This window comes from Ricinus communis, chromosome 9, assembly GCF_019578655.1.
Source record: "Ricinus communis isolate WT05 ecotype wild-type chromosome 9, ASM1957865v1, whole genome shotgun sequence".
NCBI classification, from domain to species: domain Eukaryota; kingdom Viridiplantae; phylum Streptophyta; class Magnoliopsida; order Malpighiales; family Euphorbiaceae; genus Ricinus; species Ricinus communis.
The window spans coordinates 8266895-8289972 of NC_063264.1; the positions used below are offsets into that span (position 1 = coordinate 8266895).

At 30.0% G+C, this 23078-nt stretch overlaps 2 protein-coding genes across 5 annotated transcripts; both read right to left on the reverse strand.

Annotated features, from left to right (window-relative positions):
• Positions 1 to 5000: 5000 nt before the first annotated feature.
• On the reverse strand, positions 5001 to 12693 carry LOC8260812 (FHA domain-containing protein DDL). Of its 2 annotated transcripts, XM_002522957.4 has the most exons (12): positions 12374 to 12692; positions 11187 to 11485; positions 10951 to 11077; positions 10519 to 10547; positions 9829 to 9895; positions 9626 to 9683; positions 8752 to 8844; positions 7776 to 7890; positions 7649 to 7696; positions 7501 to 7546; positions 7313 to 7383; positions 5001 to 5244 (listed from the first exon to the last, which is right to left on the reverse strand). In XM_002522957.4, exons 1-12 carry the CDS (start codon positions 12500 to 12502, stop codon positions 5205 to 5207), a joined length of 1122 nt encoding a protein of 373 aa, XP_002523003.2. In that variant the 5' UTR covers positions 12503 to 12692; the 3' UTR covers positions 5001 to 5204. The 2 variants fall into 2 exon arrangements, with proteins under 2 accessions (XP_002523003.2, XP_015577143.2); XM_015721657.3 differs by lacking the exons at positions 7313 to 7383; positions 7501 to 7546 and having other exon boundaries at positions 7654 to 7696; positions 12374 to 12693.
• A 1842-nt stretch (positions 12694 to 14535) lies between these two features.
• Positions 14536 to 20433, reverse strand: LOC8260813 (syntaxin-81). 3 transcript variants are annotated; one of them, XM_048378977.1, is made up of 10 exons: positions 20410 to 20426; positions 19847 to 20212; positions 19066 to 19173; positions 18835 to 18945; positions 18344 to 18427; positions 18073 to 18177; positions 17626 to 17769; positions 16353 to 16595; positions 15862 to 15993; positions 14536 to 14822 (listed from the first exon to the last, which is right to left on the reverse strand). In XM_048378977.1, exons 4-10 carry the CDS (start codon positions 18910 to 18912, stop codon positions 14679 to 14681), a joined length of 930 nt encoding a protein of 309 aa, XP_048234934.1. In that variant the 5' UTR covers positions 18913 to 18945; positions 19066 to 19173; positions 19847 to 20212; positions 20410 to 20426; the 3' UTR covers positions 14536 to 14678. The 3 variants fall into 3 exon arrangements, with proteins under 3 accessions (XP_048234934.1, XP_048234935.1, XP_002523004.2); XM_048378978.1 differs by lacking the exon at positions 19847 to 20212 and having other exon boundaries at positions 20410 to 20433; XM_002522958.4 differs by lacking the exon at positions 20410 to 20426 and having other exon boundaries at positions 19847 to 20380.
• Positions 20434 to 23078: the final 2645 nt, after the last annotated feature.

Genomic DNA, 23078 nt, shown 5'->3' on the forward strand with positions numbered 1-23078 from the left:
AAATTATTTTTTCATTTACGGTTACATCCTTTCATTTATTTTCTAGGGCATATATTTCATTGATTCAGAAAGTAAAAGTGAATTTTGGGCGCCACATAGGCATTAACTTTCATAACTATTCTTTAGAGTCACTATTTAAAAAAAATATTAGATACTATTTATTTCTGAGATTTGGTTTTATATATACAAACCAAACCTTAATTATTAGCTCATTTCACTAGTTAGTCCCTATATATTTTATGATATTACACTTAATCTCTTGTTAGCACAATTTAATTATGATGTTTAACGATTATAACTAACTAATAACTTCGATTTAGAATGGTAATCTTAATTCTATTAAGATTAAAAAAATTAAGCAAACACTACCAATTTCATATTATTAAAATAAAAACTTATTAACTAGAAACTTATTTTAATACGAGTTCATTTTAGTGTCTACCAAAAACTAATTAATTAATATTTTTTATTTGTTTTTTCTTATTTTTAGAAAAATAAAATTCTTACATCAATAATAATCAACTATTCTTTCTGACATATGATATTTATTATAATCATAGTATAATTGTTAATCCTACTAAATTTATTTATTGTAGTAAAATAGAGGTATATTTCTAGTTAAACATTATAAATTACTTTTTTAACTAAGTTGACTAATAATAAAAATCAACAAAGGGGTGATATAGGGACTTATTAGTGTAATAAGTCAGACCTTGAGGATTAAATAATAATAGCATAAAAAGGTAAAATCATCTATTATATGTCATTTAACAAATGTTACATATAAGACCAAACCTCAAGGAGGTAATAACATAATTTTAAAAAGATAAAATTACTTGGTTTACAGTCTTTTTTGACAAAATATCTTTTATACAGTGACATTTTTTAATTTATATTTTATATTTTTTAATTTTTATTATTTTTGATATTCTTTTTTTTTTATACGGTATCTAGTTATCTTTCCTAAAAGTTTCTATCTCTTTTTCAAGCAAAATTATACCTCCCTCTTTTTTACAATATTTCATTTTCTCCTCAATAATTGTACCAATTCTACTCCTTCTCTCTTTAATTTTCTCTCTACCCTCTGCTCAACAAATGTATCCTTCACCTTCAATTTTTGTTTCATCTACTATAAATTAGTGGGTAATTGAATAGTGAAGAAAATATCTAGAGAAGGCTTCCTATTAGAAATAGCTTCCTGTTGATGGAATAAAATGTCGAAAAAAATGAAATTAATGGGTGTGAAGATCGATGAGATAACTATTATTAGTATTCTTTGTGCAGTAGAGATGTCTGGTGATGTTTGGTATAGAAGATGAGTTCATCGTTTTTTATAGAATCAAAAAGAGTAAAATGAGGAATGTAGAGAATTAGATGATGTTTTCTTTTTTGGTAAAATCAAAAAAAGTATATTGGATCTTTTTTATTTTTTATTGATTTCGTTTTTAGAAGGTTAAAGTTTAGTAATTTGATAAAAAGTATAGTAATTTATCTTCTAATATTAGAGAATATAGAGAACTAGATGATTAACTAATATTTGAACACCCACCTAAGGTGTTAGATGAATTTTCTGAATTTTTTTTTCTTTTGGTTATGGTTTTAATTGGTGTGATGTTGATGAGTTTGATACCGTAGTCAAAACAGTATATATATACTATAAATATACGAACATATACTAAATTATGTATATAAATAATATTTTTATACAATTTTAAGAAGATAAAGTTTTAATTTGTAACTTTGTTATTTTGATATGTTAGAAACTTTTATGTGTAGTGATAAACATTATTGTTTCTTTTCATTTCTATATTCAGAAATATAAAATGAAAAATGAGAAGGAAATCAAATTTATAAGACGATGAAGAGTAAATAAGTTATTATACAACTAGCAAAGAAAGAAAATGGCATGGAGCATTAATTCAAGACTTTCTAGTTAATTATTCTATTTAATTCGATTCTTTTCTTTGTAATGGTGCTAACCATGGATGAACAAGTAATTGAATGACTATTTGAGTTGACTAATAAATTAGATTAAATAGGATTATATTTTACACTAATTATGTTTGATAATATGTATGATCTACGAAATTGGCTAAAATGTCTTTAATAATAGCCAAGCTTATAGGTGCATATATACACCAAAAGTATAAACAGAAACCAAAGAACAGTTTCAGATGCTATTTACATACTATATGTATACTAAATATATATAAAATATATACTAAAATCTGTAAAATGTATACCATTTACTGTAACTTTTGTTTGTGGTTTCCTAAAGATATAAACATATTAAGTATATTATACATAAGGAATATATATTAAAATAAATTAAATGCATTCTATTATATTGAATGAACACTGATATTATGTTTTGATTAAAAAATGTTATATTATATTTTTACTATCGAAAAAAATAAATTTCAGAATAAAAATATGTTAAATAATTTTAAATTTTAAATTTTAAATTTTATACCCAACATTTAATAAAATAAGTGTAACGTATATTATTTTCTAAGAGTTTACCTTTTTATTTTTATAAATATGCAATTTAAATGAATTAAAATAGTTACAGATACTAAACATATATTTAGTATAATACCATATTTTATTGAGCGTACACCATTTATTGCTATTCTTTTTACTTTTTTTTAGAGATGTAAATATTTAAAGTATATTATAAATATATGCAAGAGATACTACAATAAATATAATATATGCAGATTTTTTGAGTTTAGCTTTTTATTTATTTTTATTATGCTATAAGTGTACAAAATATTTAATAATTTTATAAAAATATAGAATAATTAAATAACTATCACAACGATATTCTTTTAATATCTAATAATAATGAGTTATTATATATAAACCTTAACTAAATCAATAAATTAAAACTGATATTATACCCATTCTTATTGAAAAGAATTATTTTTAAAATCAAGAGTATTCCATTACATAAATTAGAATCTTTTATTAATATATACCTCACAGATATTTTTTACTTTACATTTATATAAAAATTTCTCATTATGATGACTTTTTGAATTATTTTTAAACAAATTTAACTTATTTTTAAAATAAATTATATTATTAATAAATTCAGCAATGATATAAATTTAATTTATAATTTAATATTAATATTTCATATTATGTTTCTAAAAGAGCTTCTAATTTTTGTTAACATATACCATTTGTGTATAAATGTATACAATTTTCAGTATTTTTGTAATTAAAAACATATGCTATTTTTATGAGTTTTATGTTTACCTACAATTTTCACCTTCAAAAATTCAACTCAAAATCCTTTAAACTATTACCAACATCCTGCAATGATATAGATTTATCAATTATAACTTAATTTCAACCAAAACAATCAAATATCTATCTAAAAAAATTAAAATTATTGATACTCTATAATATCTTGAAACAAATGAAAACTAAACTCTTAGATTTGATTATTTTTTCAATTAATGATTGATTTTAATTTCAAAGTCATTATAGAAAATAATATGTGTAGCCAAATCAAATAAGAATGATGAGATGAAGAGTAGGGATTGGTGTGGTGTTTATAGTTCTTAAATTTATTTTTAAAATATTTTCTTTTGAAGTTCTAATATTTTTGAAAGAAAAAAGTTCTGATAGCAAAAACGATATATTTGGCATTTTTAAGGATATTTGTAAAAGGATCCCTATTAAAAATAGGGAAACAATATGTATTACAAGATAAATAATATTTATTCAATATATATAAGCCATAAAAAAGAAAATCCCGTAAGTTTCGGTGCTTCACAGAGAAGGGGAAGTAAATTTTTCAGGGCATTTTAAGGAGCACCTACGTTTTGAAATGGAGATCTCATAGTGATAATAAGGAAAAGGTTTTATTTTTTTATTATTTAGATAAAAAAAAACAAAGATAAATGGTAAAAATAGGTGTTTTACTTTTAAAATCTCCACTATGCTAGGATCTATTTATCTTCATTTTGAGTAATTACTATCTTATTCATCGTGTTTAAATATATCTTATTCATCGTGTATAAATAATGCGAGTTTAGAGCTAAATAATTTCTAACATCATCACTCGGTCATTAATATATTATAGTGTACAAGATGCTACTCCAATGACCGCCAAACAATAATATTATGAGTTAAGCTCAAAACTCATATTTTTACACCGCTCAATACAAAAATAATAAAAGATCAAAATTCAAGACCGAAAATTTTCAACGAAGTAACATATATCTATTTTTATAACAAATTATAACCTTCATACTTTCTGTTTTCTAAAAGGAATATTAAAAATTTATCAAATTTTTAACCTTATCCCATAATAACGATATTAGATTAAAGCAATAGAGTTGCTCAACAAAAGTTGAGATGACAATAACTATGAAAAAGCATGTACTATAATGAAAGCCTCAAGCTGAACAACTCCTAACGTCATTATTTCATCATGTACTATAATGAAAGCCTCAAGCTGAACAACTCCTAACGTCATTATTTCATCGTTAGATCGCGGTAAAAGGAATGCTGCTTCATTGAGATCGAACTGACCGTCGAATAACAATATCAAAAGCTTTTAAGCTTCAAATTCACATTTCTAAACATGCTCAAAATAAAATAATGAATAATCAAAATAAAAATGATTAGATTCTCTAAAATAATAAAAAAATTTAATAGTAAAATACCTATTTTTATAACAAGTTGTAACTTGAACTCTTTTTTCCTAAAAAATACAAAAAAACTATCAAAAAATATAACTACGCGGTGTTTTCTCGTACTTAACCCATAATAATAACATTAGATTTAAGCCGTGTTTTCTTATTCTTATCCCATAATAATAATATTAGATTTAAGCAAGAGTTTCTTATAATAATGCTCCGATGAAGTCAAATTAACATACACCCAATTGTAGGTTCTAGTATATATTATATTAGATGAAAAAATCCTGGCCATTCCCAGCATATTGCATTCAACGTTGAATGAGTAATAAGAATTGCCAGAGAGACAGAAAGACAGAGGAGCATTAAGAAACATGAAGCAAAAGGATGATTGCATTTGATACAAGATTTCTTCATTTCGATTAAAGGCAAAATGAACATTATGGGAAAAAGCAAGGTATTTTAATTATCAGGAAAAAAGCAAAATGTTGCTAAAACTACTCCACAGTGAAGATGGAAAAACATACTGGAAATACAAATTGATGCCGATCAGGTTGCGGAGTTCTCGTGCAATAGTACATACTCTCGGCTGCAAAAGTTGAGAAGCAGGCTAATTTAGATAATAGAGGTGATCATCAGAAGCAACATGCAAATGAAAACGCAGGAAACAGAAGATCACTAAAAGAATCTCCAAAAAAGGCAATGACTAACAAGACAGTTGAGGAAAAATCACTTGAAATCAGATTAATTAAACTTAACTTGAATTGGATTGAATAGATCTCTAAGAAGTGAGGATGAATAATAAGGTATTTCGCAAAGATACAACAGATAGTGGCAAAAAGAATAACATTGTGGTGAAAATACAATTACATACAAGGCGCTAGCAAACAAGGCAGATTCAGTAACATTTATCCACTGGACTCTATCAGCTTAGAAATTAGATAGTTTGGGGCATGATACATGTTAGTCACAAACTTGTTAATCCTCCTTTCACTACTGGGATACATTATTGGAGAAACTAGCATACAAGCTTTCTTTAATACACAAACAAAGGTTAGATCTAAAAAGTGGATAAAGCGATGCAGTTACAAATCCACCTGAAACAACTTCTCATCCACACTCCCTAATCTAATGAATGAAGGACATGTTATACTTTATTCAAACAACATAAACTAAATATTCAAACATCATTATCTAAACTGCATTCGTATAGAGGCAACATCATTTTTCTATAAGCTAATCTTCCTCTCACATAATTTCCAATTTTGTCGTATTGTTTAACTTTTGCACTTTAGTGGCACAAATTAGTTACAAAAAATTCACTTCGTCAATATTTTGCATTTGGCACTTGAACACTTTCAGCCCCTGCCCCATAATGGATGAGTTAGACACAAATATGTACAAACAATTTGTTTTCTCGATGAGGAATCAGGCAAAACCAACAAGCAAGAGACTTTCTAAGAAGTTGTTCTTGCTAACATTTTCAATCATCCATGAACTTAAGGAACTGCTTCAATGTCAGCAGTGTATGTAAGCTCATCCTAACGGTCAGCATAGTCAAAACCAGAACAAGTGCCTGCCATTTGACCAGGAAAAAAAAAACAAATATAACCCAGAAAGTCTTTTCTTAGCTAGATAACTAAAACAGAACTTCCCCTTCCACATAGAGCAACAGCCAGCCACCTAGAATACACACAGACTGCTTGTTTCACAACCCAGCATCCACCTACCCACTAGCACACTAATTCTTACGTCTTCCAGCCTAGAGTCACTCAAAATGACATCCTCTGTGCAATTAGAGAATGATACTTGTAGAAAAATCATTTCAGAAAAAAAAATGCACCATATCTCTATACTCTGGGATGTTTCAACTAATTTTACTTCCAAGATTTTAGAGAGAAGTTCCATCTTCTTTGCATCCCTACAGTCCCGTCCAACAGCACAAAAATAATTATGACTTCATAGGTTTCTCCAAAGATTTTTCACCACAAGGAAGAAACAAAAATTTAATGACTTTTTGCATCGATGCATTCAAAGAAATTCAATAACCATAAGAGTATATTCTTTCAATAATAGAAAGTGAAAATATCCTCAATCTCTTACAAGCCTCCAAAGATGGAAACCTACAAAGACCTATGAACCAAAGGCCAGAAGGAACCATTTACATACCTTGTTTATCGTATTTTTCAAAGTCTAGAATCTCTCAAGAATAAACAATTTCTATTGATTTCAACTTTGCCCAAATAGCAGCCATAATTATAAGATCCCTCAAAAAATATTGCCATTGCATTAGCAAACTCAAATATTGTTCACTCAACAGACATAGTTATAAGACTCCTCGAAAATGTTCTCATGGCATTACCCAACTCAAATGTTTTTCACCCAATACAGACATAGTTCCCCAGTCTCATATGTAACCCATCCCTATCAAGTGCACTAGCATGCACATAAAAGGGGAGCCAACTGCTGGCAACCAAAGAATTACATTATCACTTCAAACATCAAAATGCAATTCTAGCCCTGCAAAGGAATTCTAACTGACCACGTTGTTATTAACAGTCACAAAATTGCTCAGAAAAATTAGAGGGGAGAAGCAAGAACAGTTTATTTAATGATCCATGCGAGTAAAACATGATAAACATTGATTAGCTGCCTACCTACTATTGCCAAATTTAATTGTGTCTTTTTCAAAAAGCTCATAATAACGTTGAGGTTCAATGGGGTTATCCTGCAGACACAGAAGAAAAGTTATAAATGATAACTGCAAGAAAAAAATCAAAAAAAATAAAATAAGAGAAAAGATCAATATAGGGCAACTAGATATATGGATATTTTGCTTGCTTACATTAATAAAAGTTTTGTTTGTGCTTCCAAGATCCATTATATAAGGCCTAAAGTGGCAAATAGAAATCAAAGTGTTAGAAAAGGATCAAACCAATATGATCCTAATTGATGCAATTAATCAAGTAACCACAAATCAGCTGATTTCTTACCTTACTTGCATAGATATGGTACCATCAGGCTCCTCCTTCTCCACTCGCCTAACAAAGCAGAAACAAGAAATCAGAAAATACCTCACCAGGTCAGCAGGAGAAATAAGACAGCTAAAAGTTGAGGTACCTGAATTGAATGACTGCGTGTTGCTTGCTACAGGATGGGTGGTCTGTAGGAATATCTGCAACCCTTCTTTCTCTCCCAAAAAGGTAACAGCTCTGGCGATGTATGTAAAGGGGCTCTGCTTGTCGTTAAGCACATTAACAACATAATATAAGCCGTGGAAAAAGAAAAAAGAATAAAATAAAAGCCCACTTTCACAATCAGAAATTTCCATGGACCATCATTGACCTTTAGGAAAATAAACAGCAAAGGGAAAGAAAGCTCCCACACAACAGAAGAAAAGGATGGGTTTGAGATTATTACAATTAACCATGATTTCTATGTACATGATGCTTAGTTTCTCATAAATGGACTTGGGTAGAACTCATTCCCAAAAGCTAGCTCAAAGGAAGAGGGTGCTTAATCCACTTATATACATTATAACAGCCTAGTAACCAAGCGATGTGGGATAAATACAACTTCTAACACCCTCCTCACGCTTAGCGTGACATGCAAACGGACCGGCTCCAAATCCACCATCGCACCGATACCATGATAAATGGACTTGGGTAGAACTCATTCTCAAAAGCTAGCTCAAAGGAAGAGGGTGCCCAATCCACTTATATACACTATAAGCTCAGTAACCAAGCGATGTGAGATAAATACAACTTCTAACAGTTTCAAACAATTTACATGATTGCTTTGAATGCCAAAATAATTCTACTGTTTATCCTATTTAGTATGGAGATAAAGAACCAAATTATCATTACATTTATTTTGTCTTCTTCTATTTCTCCGTCCAAGTGCAGCATGATCCTAAGCCTGTATATCACCCCTGTGTTTATGGAATTTATAAAACTAACTACTAACTTGACAAGTATCTCAGTTAACAAAAGAAAATAATTCATAGTTTGAGAAAAGTTCAAGTTGTCTGATGCATGGATTCAAGTTTACAGCAAACAAACATACAATGAAGTGAACGAGATTCTCCAGCACATACCATTCAACACTTCACCAGCCTTAAAAACATAAAGCCGCCATCTTATATTAGGTTTGCTAGCTTCAGGAGGCTCATTGAACAGTAGTGTAACACCTGGTTAAGGAAAACAAAGTAGCACAAAAATGAGAAAGAATATGAATAAGAAAATTACACACAACTGAAATAAATACTAGCTAAATGTTCTGCAAGTCCTATGTCAAGTCAAAAGAAGGAAAAAGGAACTTTTATGACATCACAAACAAAAGACAATTTGAAACCAAGCAACAAGAAAATAGATTATGCACTAGCTCAGCAAAGTGCTAGTGCAATCAAGTTCAGGATCAATCATGAAGGCTCATAAGTGCTCTCTGCATTTATTGATATCTCATTAGAAGTAAATTACAGATCAAATTCTAACCATAAAGGACTCTAGAATAACAAAGAAATTCCAATTAGAGTGTAATCATACTGACCAAAAGTAGGGGAAGACCAAGGATAATTTTATTCAAATCCATGTTTCAGTCACCTCCAAAAATGGATCAATTCTACCATTTCAGCTCAGTAAATGCATTTCAACATGGGCCGCTTCCCTGTAGTGCATTCCAAGTTTTATAACATCTACAAATTCCTACAAACTAGTGTTTTCTGAAAAGGATATGCATCTGCTATTTTTATGCAGTTTTTGCATTCCAGAAAAATTAAATTAGTCAATCCTAAGAAATACAAGATCATTTCGAATTTCCAATCAAAAGTTCCAAATACAGAGCCATGCTCACAAAAGCACCTGTATCAATTTGTGTGTGAGAGAGAAAGAGTGATTCGGCAATACTGACAAATACTTATAAAAACATGCCAATTCTCTATAGTGAGACCAAAAAGAGTGGAAATCGCCTACCTCTAACTCTATTGGTTTCCGCAGCAAGTTTTCCAGATAGCTCAAATGAAGGTTGTTGCTGCAGTTGCAAATATGTGATCACAATATTAACGCAATAAAAACTAGATACATTATCTAACTTCTTCACTAGCCAACAAAACAATGCTCACACCTTAATGCTCAACGTGTAAAAGAAGTAAGGCAGCCTCACAAGTTGGTTTTACCTTTTGCTTTGCTTCCAAGGCCTCTTCAGCAGCTTTCAACTTAGCCAAAGAATCATCATCCTCGTTCCTGCCCAGCATGCCAAGGTATCAGCAATATAACCCCAGATATCACATAAAAAGAATGAAATAATAATAAGACAAACAAGAAAATTGTATGTAATAACATATTTAATCCATTCTCCTATTTGAATACAAACAAAACTAATGCTAAAGCCACATGATGCTAAGAAACTATACTACATAAAACCAACAACATCACACATATCCTATGCACCCCACCATCTGTGTTATTTATCAAGAATAAAACCAAGAAAAACTATACTAAATACTCCAACAATAAAATACGACTTATGTTTTCTTCTCTCCCTTGTTTTGTAAAGATTGCAACATAGTATAACAAAGTCTGCTCTATAATTTTAAAAGAATTAAATTGCTTCAAATGACACACTGCACTTGGATGATTCTCATCAACAAATAACGCTGAAAATGTTCATCCGTGCTTTCTTTTTGCAAATTTTTATCCCTGTTGAAGTAAGTTATTTATCCCACAAACCTACACAACGCTACAAAAATAATCAGCTTATCAAAACTGCTAATTATTAAAAGATTAAAGATGTCATTTCACAGCACAGGAATGTTACCAACACTTTGGTCCAAACTTAAGGGGAAAAAGGTCAATAAGCAGCTTACCATTGTTCACTTCCCCTAGTGTTTGTCACCTGAGAAGATTAAGGTTTTGTCAAGCACTTCAATTAGGCATCAATTTAACACCAAGGAAAAAGAAATAAAAAAGGCAACTTCTAAAACGAATTAAATGTTTCAGGGCTTATAAAGTACAAATCCTCATCATTTTCTTAATAAGATTTTGTCCAAAACAAAAAAAGAATAATAATTATGTAGAGCTATGGGCAGAAACTACTTGCCACTATACATTAGGGCCTAATTTTAAGGAAAAAATAAATAATAAAGAGAGATTTTGTATACAATTTATAGAATCAGAAAGACAGAAATTTGCTTGCATTTATGATGAATATTGGAAGCAAAAGCTTTTCAGGACACAAGCATAAGATACTCAAACAAGAGATAGCAGGGTCATTAGAAGTAGTAAATATCACCAGACACCTCGTCACGTTCTCTCCTATCAGCATCTTGTCTTGGTGATCGAGATCTATGTCTGCTCCTGTGATGGTGATCTGATGGAGAAGTTGATCGCCCATTCTCTTCCCTATTTAGATCATTGTCTCTTCGCCTGTGATTAGATTAACAAACAAAGTAAGAATAGTATGTCTAACAAGTAAATAAAATAAGTCAGAACAATTTTCAAATATAGTTTCAAATGGATAATCATTTTTCACCACCTGTCCCTATCGTAGTCTCGACTTCGCTGATAATCATCATCATCTCTATATCTTCCCCGTTCCCCCATCTCACTACGATCTTTGTGGTGATCAAGATCCCTATGGTGACGGTCACGATCCTTGTCTCGATCCCTTTCCCTATCCCTATCTCTATCCCTGCTTCTCTCCCTATTCTTGACCCGCTCACGATCCTTATCCCTGTCCCTATCCCGGTCTCGACCCCTCTCCTTATCTCGCCCCTTTTCTCTTTCCTTTTCCCTACTTTTTGAAGAATCTCTTTCATGGTCACGAGATCTGTGCTGTAAGTTCAAAAATTTTTATTAGCAGAAAAGATAAAAATACAAAATAAAACAAAACAAAGCAAAATTTGAAATGTCAATATTTGCAAAATAATTCATTTCCTGCAAGATGCTTTGCATGACAAAAATTAAATCACTACCAAAACAAACCATTTTTGCAATCAATTCAACAAGGGAAAAAAAAAAAAAAAATTAAATCGAGCAAAAGTAACATTAAACAAATGAAACTAATTTACTGCATGATGTTTTACATGTCTAAAGTAATACACCTAATAGAAGTTCCAAATTGTAATGAGACAGTCTAATATTAACCAAACCTGACCAATCTAAATTCATAAAATCACTCGGAAATTAATTTCACCATAAGTTTACACTAATAAGGCCCAATTATGAAAAAAGAAAATAACAATCCACACTCCATATTTTATCAAAACCTTAGCCTATTTGGATGAAGGTTTTCCAAGGTCTTTCAGAATTTTATAATATTTTGGAACCTCCAACTCTTGTTTGGGAAGGAAGTGTCACTTAAGAGGTAAGGTTTCTGGAAGTAAAACCCTTCAAGAAATCGGTGGTTGAGGAGGTTATAGTTTAAAAAACTCTAAATTGCCTTCTAAAACCTCTTTCATTTACCATCCATTCTTTCCAAACAGAGTAACCTTACCTCCTAGAACCTTTATCTTCATTTATTTTACACAACCTTAAGTTACCTTACCCTCATTTTTATCAAAGATAGTGTAAGCCAAACTGAAACTTCTACTACACACCCTTACCTTAATTTTTCTTTTTTTTTTTTTAAAGTGTTCACATAACTCTACAAAACCCTAAAACCCACAAAAATCCACAAAGTAAGCCAAATTTTTTTAAAAAATTCTCATTTAATTACATTACCTGAGATTTGGAATCGCTGTAATCATCAACACGAGGCGGAGGAGAGGAGCCGCCGCCGCCGCCGCCGTAGTTACCGTTATCAAAATCCGTACCGTTTCTTTGGTATCTTCCTCCTTCGTAATTGGTCATTTTATGATTTGATTGTTGTTCTCTTTTCGAGTTTTTCTTTTCCTATGTAATTTTGGGTGATAGAGAACTGAGAATTGAGAAAATGAAAGTAGAATTTGAGAAATCGATTGGATTTCAAATATGGACCTGGAAACAGGTAATCCTCTTAACTGTAAAATGGAACTTCGTATTAGGGTATTTTGGTTATTTGTCCTAAAGGAATTTCACAAATTGTGTAACTGTGTTATATAGGCAAAATGTATTTTTAAAGCCTTAAATTTTTCTTGTTAAAGAAAAAAGCCTTAAAGTTTTCAGTTTTCTTTTATTAAGTCCCTTAATTCTAAGTTTCAAAAAAGTCCCTTACTTCTTATTTTATTTCATTGAACTCTATTTATAATATTAATCAGATAACAATTTTAATTCCAAAAATAGTACATTAATTTTATTTTAAATATTAAATTATATAAATATAATTAACATACAAATTATCTCATCTTATCAATTATATCATTTATAGAAATATTATTGTATATCCAATTTAATATTTAGTCAAATTTTATAAATAAATATTTTTTATTGAAATAAAAAAATTAATTTTATTAATTGAAAATATTTATTATCAAAATAATAGTAATAGCTGCATAATTTTCGGACAGATAACTAATTGAAATTAATTTCTTAAGGTAAATTAAACTTGTAAAAATTGAAAAAATATTTAAAATCGTGATATGGAATATTTACATGGGCAAAAAATTTAATTAAAGTTCCAAAATAAGTCCAAAGTAGTTGCCTAATATGGAAACACATATGCCAAGTAAGGATGTAAGTGCAATAAAATTGTCAAATTAGATTAAAATTATTAATATCAAAAGGTTTGATGAAATATATACCTAAAAGATTGGAAAAATGAGTTGCTTTGATGACTAGCCTAATGAAAAAGAAAAGCAGAATAATTATAGCACTTGATGCTTAAAGTCAGATAATGATCTATTGATATAAAGTGGTATTTTAGATTGCAATATATATCTATTAAAGAAAAAAGAAAATCAAATTTAATAATCAGTCACACTAATTAAAAATCCGACGTATGTGTGCAATATTATTAAATTGTGAGGTTATTTTCATAGTATAAAAATGCTAAGGAAAAATCATTTATATAAAGAAAAAGTTGTGATTCTAGCAACATGAAAATAACATTTACCTTATTAAAAGTAAGCATTGAACATAGTAAATAGTAAAATATCTAAACTACTAAATCTAATAAATCCGTTTAATATTTTATTATTAAACATGATCATATATGTAGTTGATAAACTTGTTTAAATTTCGAGTCAGTTAAGCTCCGATTGAATTTAAATTTTTCTAATTTAGACTTAAGCCCGGCTCGATTATGTGGGTTTAAAATTTTAATCAAGCCAGACTCATCAATAAATTAAAAAAAACATTTTATAATTTTCAAATCGAGCAATGGGACTAAAAAAATAATATTTTTAAGTCTATCTAGAAATAATTGAATATTCTTAGCCAAACTTGGGAGGATCTAAAATGAAAAATACTATGTCTAAATTCGAAAATCTTGGATGAACTTGAGCAGATCGGACAAATATCCGAACTCATGTACATGAGGACTTTAATACATGGTTGTAGTGCTTGTGTGAGCCAGTATTAGAATCCACCATTAATTAGGATCCCAATCAAGATATCTCAGTTCATGAAAAGAAAGATAAAATATATATAAATAAAATCTCTTTAGTCTTATATTTGAAACCAATAAATTTAAAAAGATTACAACTTAATATGAAAATTTAAATATTAATTTTCTTTTAACTTAATACTTGATAGTTAAAATACATTAACATCTTATCATATCATATAAATAAAATTAAAAATATAAAACAATAATAAAATAAAATATAACATAATATATTTTTAAGAATAACATATAAATAACAAATTGAGATCAAAGTTTTTCTATAATTATATAGAAATTATTTCTATATAGAATATTACGAGTAAGATTTTTAGTATATCATTCGGATAATAATCCAGGCATGTCCGAGGAATTGGGCTGTTTTATACTATCATTGTGTTAACTTTAGTCAAGCTTCAATGCAATTTATATCCCATTTTCCATTACATCTATCTTCATAGCCTCAAGGCAAGGTACTAATAAAAGAACGATAGCACCACAATCCATTCAGCTATACCAATCAAGAAAGAGGACTGAAAAAGTAAGTACAAACAGAAAAAGCAACAGAAAAGTCCTGCTACTGCTATTTCGCTGTATAGCTTGGGATAACTCCTTGTTACCAAGCTGAACATTCTTTGTAGCTTCAATTGCCTGTAGTAAGATGCCAAAAAAGAAGGGTCTTAAGAAGAAATTATGAACCAAAGCACCTAGCAAGAACATCAATTATTTTACAGCTAGAGATGAATTGCTACTATAATGCAGACATAGTATAGTTTTAATATTATCTTCTGAAATTTTCCCAAGTTACTAGGCTCTACAAAACCCATACATCAAGTTCCACAACTAGGCTGCCATAATTACTCAAATCTTTCATTCAAATAAGGAAAAGAAATTATCTTCCATTATCTTGGACCGTAATTAAAGTAAATTATGCTGCATACAACCTAATCACCAAAATATCCAATCTCGAACAGGATATAACAGACCCACAAGTTAATTAGAAAATTCTTTTATCCGTGATAGGTCCTACCATTTCTAGGCTCACATATTGGACTATTGGGTAGGGAGATGAGATACAAGAGAATTTAAGATAATGAAACAGATCTGTAATTTATAATTTTATTGACTACTCATATTATTACACTCTATTTTATTCCATTTAATTCTACCAAACATGTATGGTGAACATTTTCAAAATTTTCAGCAAAATGATGCCTTTTATTTTATAGAAAATAGAGAGCTGAAGTTGCCTTGCACAATTGACTATAATCAATTGTCATAACATAAGCTACAGAGGTAGGAAATGCAGCAATAATTCAGTCTTCTGACAAGACTGCACACGTCCTCTAGTTAGTTCAGCCCGTAATATGTTAAAGTCGGTATAAACTAGAAATGTCAAATTGAAAACTTTTATATACCTAGCCCAAACAGCTCAGATGCAATTATCTGAATGTAAAACTGAAACTAACATTTTCGTATTCTTGTTTTGCTTGGCTCAAGGTTTCAGTGAAATTGGCAGTCCAATTATAATTAATTGTCATAATGTAGGCTTCAATTACTATTCAAAGCAGAGATGTTTTGTTAAGAAAGCATAATCAAAGAAAAATGGATCGTGGTCCATAGCAGTGTAAAGAATGTTAACAAGACAATAGACAGCATCGAATATAACCATGTTGAGAAAATTCCTAACCTGTTCGTACAGAACCTCTATCTGTTGCGCTTGTTGCAGAACATGCGTGGACATCAGGTGATTCAATGCAGACATTTCAACAATTTTAGTTTCAGTTTGTTGAGCTGCATCTAGAAGACTAGTCAACTCTGCCTGGAACACAAATGCAGCAGCAGGCAGCTTCAACTTTACAAGGTCCCCAAATGCTAAATATGAAGTTATGAACTATAACAGACTATAGATCATATGACCAAACAAGTTGTAAAAAGGATCAATATGAAACAATTGTTGCAACAACTATTGAGAAAAGCATGATCTTGAACATTTCACTTAAAGTAATCAAACTTTGTGTTGAAAGTAAAATAATAAATTTTAGGCATAAACACTATTACAACTTCAAAAGAAAAGGAAAATCAAACTGCTTCCCAAAATAGCATATATATCAAAAATCAGGTTCAAACAGCATAGGAACAAGAAACTAACTGTCATCAAAGAGCAGATATGCAAATTACCTGAAGTGCACGAGTTTCATCATCCAATAACTGCTGCTGAATGCTAAGGGGCTCTGATTGAATTTCATCAGGCTCCCGCCGATCTGAATTATTCATTTTAGATGAATCTATGGGACTTGGATTCACAACCCTATTAGGTTTTCTTCTTGGTATTCTTTTATTAATAGCATCTTGGAAGCGTCTAGCTCTTAGTTGATCAAACTGTGCTGTTACAAAATGGAGCTTCTCGCTTAGAATCAAAACCTGCATTGCAAAATTAGCACAAAAGTAAACTAAATCACCAAGAAAATATCTTCCACTTCATTGCATCGGAAAATCTGGCAATATGCAGTAATTGACGATATGAAATAACCACTCCTAAATTACAAATGATAAATTTACCGTAAGAAAGACTGAAACAAAGACAATGTACCACCAGGACGACAAAGACGAGAATTTGCTTCAGAAAAAAGAAAGGAGTACATGATCTCCATTAAATTAGAATGGTATTAGAATGGAAATCAATATCAAGGTACAAGCATAGTGGGTCTGCAAATTATTAGGTATCTGCACATACTATTTACAGTTAATCGTGTATGCCAGGAAAAATCCTGACTTTCGAGAGTGCATCCGTTCAGATATATGTTTGCCGGGCTAGTCTATGTGTGAATTCCCTTCAGGTAATAGCAAAATGGCATGTATCAGATTCACCTCCCATCTCATCCCTTCACGCATCCTTCCCACCAGTTACCCCCTTGCCCTCTCCTCCCTCTCTCCCCTTTATCCATACATTGATGTACACCAGAAAACTGATGCTCTGAAAAAATGATGGCCTAAATAATACTCAAAAAAAAGGAGCAATAGATCTAAATCTTAGAACTATAAGTAAAATCACCAACATTGATTAGATAGACATTTAACACGAAAAATTAGAGTCGAACAGTCTTATCTTGTAAAACCCTTATCTTTATGATCAAACCAAATAGCATACTCAGTTGAAAACAGCATTTTTTGAAAACTGAACCTTGTGATACACTTTCAAGCAACTGTCCATTTTCCCCAATTAATGGTACTAGAAACCATCAGAGCTGAGAGGTCCATAATTAGATTATGATTCTCAGTGATTATAAATACACCATATCCTATTAAAATAACAATCTTCAATCATACTCAGTTTTCATAATAAAGGGAGGAGACGGGGGATGATTTGTCAAGGCAAGGTGCTCTAGCTCTATAGTCCTTTGATCAATATCCTTAATAAACTTGATCAAATAATAACAAGTGATAGTCATACCACTCCATGTTTGTGAGCAACAGTATCAGCATTGGAGCTATCAGTCCTAATGCCTAGCCATCCCTTTGTGTTTGCTTCTTCATCATTTATGCTATCTTTGAGAAAATCAATTTGTTCTTTACATGCTTTGATAAATGCCATAACCTGCAAAAGAGCTGACATCAGAAAGTGCACGAAAACCAGTCCTGCTAAAAAAAAATACAAGAGAGAGAGAGAGAGACATCCAAAAGAAAATAAATCATAAACTCAAAGAGAAAAGGAGATAATGTGGCACTGACATGATGTAATGTATGTAATAACTGTATGCACAAAAGCCTAATTGTCATTCTGTGACATATGGGCACCATATGACTAATGATATAGACAAAACAATAGTGCTATGTTATCTAATTATTGATATAATGTGCAAAAACACAATGACCTCAATGGATATGTTCCAGAACTTACTTCTTGTTCAATACTATCCCTCTCCTGTTCAGTAGTTCGGTGGAGATCTACATAATCCTTCCGATGCTTCAGTATAAATTGTTCCAAAGTTTCTATGCTTCCAAGCTAGTAAAATAAATCATGAGAAAAGAGATCCATATAACTCAGGATGCACATTCTCTTTCAAAGTGACCAAAAAATTAAAACAAATGGACAAAGCAGCTAGGTCAACTATGATTTCCAACAACCATTTCTGGAGATCAAAATGGGGCTGTGGAAACAGCAAACGTACCGTAGTTAGTGCAGCCTTGGTAAAAGGTGAACGTTGTCGAGGTTTATGAATGATGAAAGATGCCATTATGGCCACCAATTTGGACTGTTCAAAGGCATCACACCATATACAGAAACAGGAGCACAAATCAGAACCAATAGTAACAAATCACTTGAGTATTCATGCAAATTATTGCCCATACACATGAGCGTCATTGCAATGATTTGTCAATTGCTACAAACAAACTGGATTCCAAAGCACAGACACGACGCTCAACCACGGTGAATGCAAGTGTGCATTAATCACTTGCGAAAATAATTCTTTTGAGCCTAAATAGAGACTTTCTTTTGGAAAAACATACGCACATCAAACTCTGCAATTTCACACACAACACTTGAATAGAAGTTAAAGATTTTGAAATCGGAGAGTAAGAGATTAATTCATTAGATTCCAAAGAAACACCAGTGTGCCTCGCTGCACCTTTAAAATGACTTCAAAGAATAAAAGATTACCTCATTGTACCCCAAAGAAACAGCAGTGTGCCTCACTGCATCTTTAAAATCCTCAGTTCTATCCCGAATTCTTGCCATTGTTTCAGCACCAACCAATAATTAACATAACAGCTGATCGTCCAATCAAAAAATTTGAATTATGGAAGTGGGGATAAGAAATTAAACATCCCTCAGTCAGATATAAGAAATTAATGGTAAACTCAAGAACAAAAATTGACAACAAAAACCAACCTGCGTAATGTCTAAAGCTGAAATCCTCAACTCAGCTATAGATATCTGCTAAACTGAAATCAAATGCAGATAAACTGATTCCAATCTATAGAATTTCCAGGAATTCAACTGCAAAGAATTGAACATTAATCATGTTGAAGAAGAAGATCAGTTTAAATTCAGTTTTCCTTTTCATTTCTTATCTATAATTAAAGCCACACACAAAATACAATGACCAAATTGAAACACCAATACCACTTTCCTAAAAACAGACAGGAAAAAGCAACCAACTCATAAGCAAGACATTGGAGGTTATATAAAAATCCCGAAAATTTGCAAGCAAACTAAAAGATCAAATCAGAAAATGCATGGATCATTAAACATATGCATTTCAGGTTATCATATTTTTTAGCTAAAAAGGTTGTCTTTCAAAAAAATAAGAAAAATAAAACACCATTTCATTTTCACCACCATCTTCGATCTCTCTCTCCACCATGGTCGGTCATACCCACCATCGTCGGCCTTAGTTATTCCTAATCTCAATGGTAAACCTCAAGTCTGATAATAGGACTTCGATTCTTCAGTTAAAGCACCAAGATTATCGTAAGATTCTAACCGGTCCTTGAGCAAATTAGTGATCAAAACAAATTAACAAACAAGAGATTGCAAAAGCAATCTAGCAACAAAAAAAAAAAAATCCGAATTGGGTATGTGGTTTTGGGTAATCTACGGTGTAAGTTTAATAAAATTGTCTACTTAAGAAAAATTCAAAAATGAACACACTCAATCCAACAGAACATACCGTATTGGGCATGTCATTTCGCGTAATCTGCAGTGTGGCTATTGTTACTTCCTCAGGTTTTACCAATCACTAGCGAGTTGAAACCGTTTGTTTTTCCCCCTCAGCGAGTCGTGAACTCAGTTGCTTCCTCCCCAGCGAGTCATAACCTCTGCCTTATCATCTCCAGCAAGTCGTGACCTCTGGTTTGTCTTCTCCACCGAGTCGCAACCCTCCTTTCTTCTCCAGTGGTCACTGATTCGATTACCAATAGGAGTTGCGCAGCTGGAGATGGGACACGGTCGACGGTGGGGCAGAGAGAGAGATAGAGATCGAAGATGGATTTGAAATTGACCAGTATAAGTTGTTTTCGTATTTTCTAATTTATTCCTTGAACAATATAAGACACTTTAGATTTCATGAATTTAATTGTATTTTGAATTATAATTTAGGGACTTATTTATACTTTTTGCCATAAATAAAAGAAAACCTTTTGATATTAAAACAAAAGCCAAATAAATATGACCCAGAAAAACTAGAGAGTTGAAACAAAGCTTGAAGAAGAAAGGTGATCGGCCATAGTTTACCTTCACAGTAAATTGGAACTTGAATTGCATAAGCGTTTCTTTCTCGAACCGAAATCTGAACCGGTAAGAGTTCAGTGGTTCTTTTTAGCAAAATAAGTGAACCATGTGGTTGTATTCGGGTTTGGGCCAAAAAAACGCTATAATTCGGACTCTATATCCAATTCCAATATTAATATATATATATATAGGTAATAGATCATGTAAAAGAAATGTACTTATCTAAAAAAAAGCTAATAATTGCATATTTGTAAATATACATTATTAAAATTATATTCAATGTAAATCTAAACCCATATAATTTTTATATGTGATATATCAAATTCTATTTTCTAGTCATATATTTTAATGATATTACGAATTTATGATATAAATAAAAAAAATAGCATATAATTTAATTATTTGGACTCAAAATAAATAATAGATTACAAGAATATGTTCTTTTTCAATTAAGATAAATAAATTTGTAAGTGATAACTTATCTATAAGAAAGAAAGAAATATAATTCATTGAGAAATAAATAAATCTATTCTTTTTTTAATATGAATTACTAAATTAAATTTTAGAAAAGTATAAAATTTTCAATTTATAAATAAAATAAAAATAGCGAAGCTAATAGAATAGTCACTTAGTCAATTTAACTATTTTTTTAATATTTCACAGCCATTTTAACTAATTAATTTTTACTGTATAAATTCTTTTTTTCAGATTAAAAGGTACATGCAGGATACACTTGCTTTCTTTTATCTATTAACAGAATTTCATTAATTAGATTAACCGAAATTAGATGTTAATATTTTTTTTTTTTTGAGATAATCACAGAAATTTATGAAATTCGTTAAATTTTGTATAGTGTTTCTTTTCTTGATTATACTTCAATGAAAATTTACTTGATTTTTTGAGAGTGGAATTTGGATTTTTAGCTATTAAAGGTTTGATCAGAAGCCCCAACATTTCATTTCATGGAACTGCGGCACTAATGATTCTAGCTTTCATGTTTCAAGTTCTTCCATAGATTGCTAATTTCTTGTTTTTGCTTCTTTCTCTGTCGCCATTTTCTGTATTTCAAAAGGTTTTTGCATTTCTAGGTTCAATTTGACATAACGCCTCCTTCTTCTAACCAAGAAGAAGGAATTTTATTTTTTTTTGGTCAGATTAAAATAGGATAAAGTCTTCAACTTATAAGAGATGGTTATAGCAAATATTGGCCCTCAAATTTAGACTCAGGCTTTAATTCCCTACAATCAGCTAAATAAGCTGAGCTGTTCACGAAATATTCAGTGTTTACCTTGGTAAAAATTTATTTATCCAAATAAACGAATCAAATTTAAATTCATTTACTAATGAGTCGAGAACGAGCTTAGTAATTTTAAATTTATTTTAACTTATAAATTGGTTTATTAAGTAGTTCGCGAACTATATTATTTAAGACCTCGCAAGCTAGTTTATTAAGGAGCTCGTGGTCAAAATCGTTTATCACCTCATGAATTGACTTGCTAATTAGCTTATTTAGAAACTCGTGTATTAATTTGATAGAAAAGCTTGATATAAGTAGGAATAGTGTACAACCTGTCTTTTGAATTTTGCGACAATATTTAATTTGGTCAATTTAATATAAAATTTTAATTTTTTAGCTCAAATTACTTTATTAATTTATTCCTCATAAAAGAATTTCTAAAAAAAGCAATAAATTAATAATTTGATTAATATTTAAAGATTAAAAAATTTAATATCTATGTAATATCAATATAGTTCTTCATTCAATAGTCATAATGTCTTATTACTATAATTATACATTTAATTTTCTAAAAGAAATTTATAAAATATCATTTTTAAGAATTAGTAAATTATTCTTTATTATTTCAAAGATTAATTTTTCAAAAAATTAGGAGAATGACTCTCACTCACTCATATAAGTGGCTAATTTAAAGCAAAATAACAGTGACATCTTTGATTACTCCGTATACTCAACTATTTCTCAATATAATTAAACTTTAAGTAATTTAGAAAAAAAAAAGATTTATAACTTTTTCCTTCCTTTTATTTTATTTTTAGTCATTAGTTACTTTCTCTCTAAACTATGTTTTTAATACAATTATCAATATTAATTTTTAAAAAATAGATGTTATCAATATATAGATGAAAATATGAAAATACAAAAGATTTTCCGCTAACTCTAAATTAAAAAAAAAAAATAGCGAACAATAAATTTTTTGTTTGTATCTGTATTTTTAATATTTTAAATACTATAAATACATTAAGTAATGTTAATGACTTGATAATTAATGAAATTGAAAATATTAATGTACATATATCATATAAATACTTAAATCAAAATTAAATTGATGCATATAAAAGATATTAGAAATTACAATCTACAATCTAATATTAGAAATTACAATCCTGAGAAAGAAAAAAAATAAATTAAAAAGTCAAATGTAATTGCTAAAAAATATTGTTAAATAATGTGAAAATATTATAGTTTAATTGAGAATAAAAGAAAGGTTATAAAAACCCAACTCTTATCAAATAATAATAATAATAATAATATACCAACAAAATAGTTTTTTTTTTCTAATTGAAAGACTTAGTGTAACTTATTCAATGTTATTTTACTAATATTATTAATAAAGTTAACATTTAATTACGTATATTTAATTGTTATTACTATA

Bases quoted from the DNA above. Each gene is read 5' to 3' on its own strand.
- LOC8260813 (XM_048378978.1), bottom strand. From the start codon at position 18,912: ATGGCAAGAATTCGGGATAGAACTGAGGATTTTAAAGATGCAGTGAGG. The intron at 16,596-17,625 runs GTATGACTATCA...TTTGCAATGCAG, and splicing joins TTGCTCACAAACATGGAGTG to GTTTTGATTCTAAGCGAGAA. The intron at 14,823-15,861 runs GTTAGGAATTTT...ATCTTACTACAG, and splicing joins TAGAGGTTCTGTACGAACAG to GCAATTGAAGCTACAAAGAA.
- LOC8260812 (XM_002522957.4), bottom strand. From the start codon at position 12,502: ATGACCAATTACGAAGGAGGAAGATACCAAAGAAACGGTACGGATTTT. The intron at 9,896-10,518 runs GTAAGCTGCTTA...CATGCTGGGCAG, and splicing joins ACTAGGGGAAGTGAACAATG to GAACGAGGATGATGATTCTT. The intron at 9,684-9,828 runs GTAAAACCAACT...TTGCAACTGCAG, and splicing joins CCTTGGAAGCAAAGCAAAAG to CAACAACCTTCATTTGAGCT.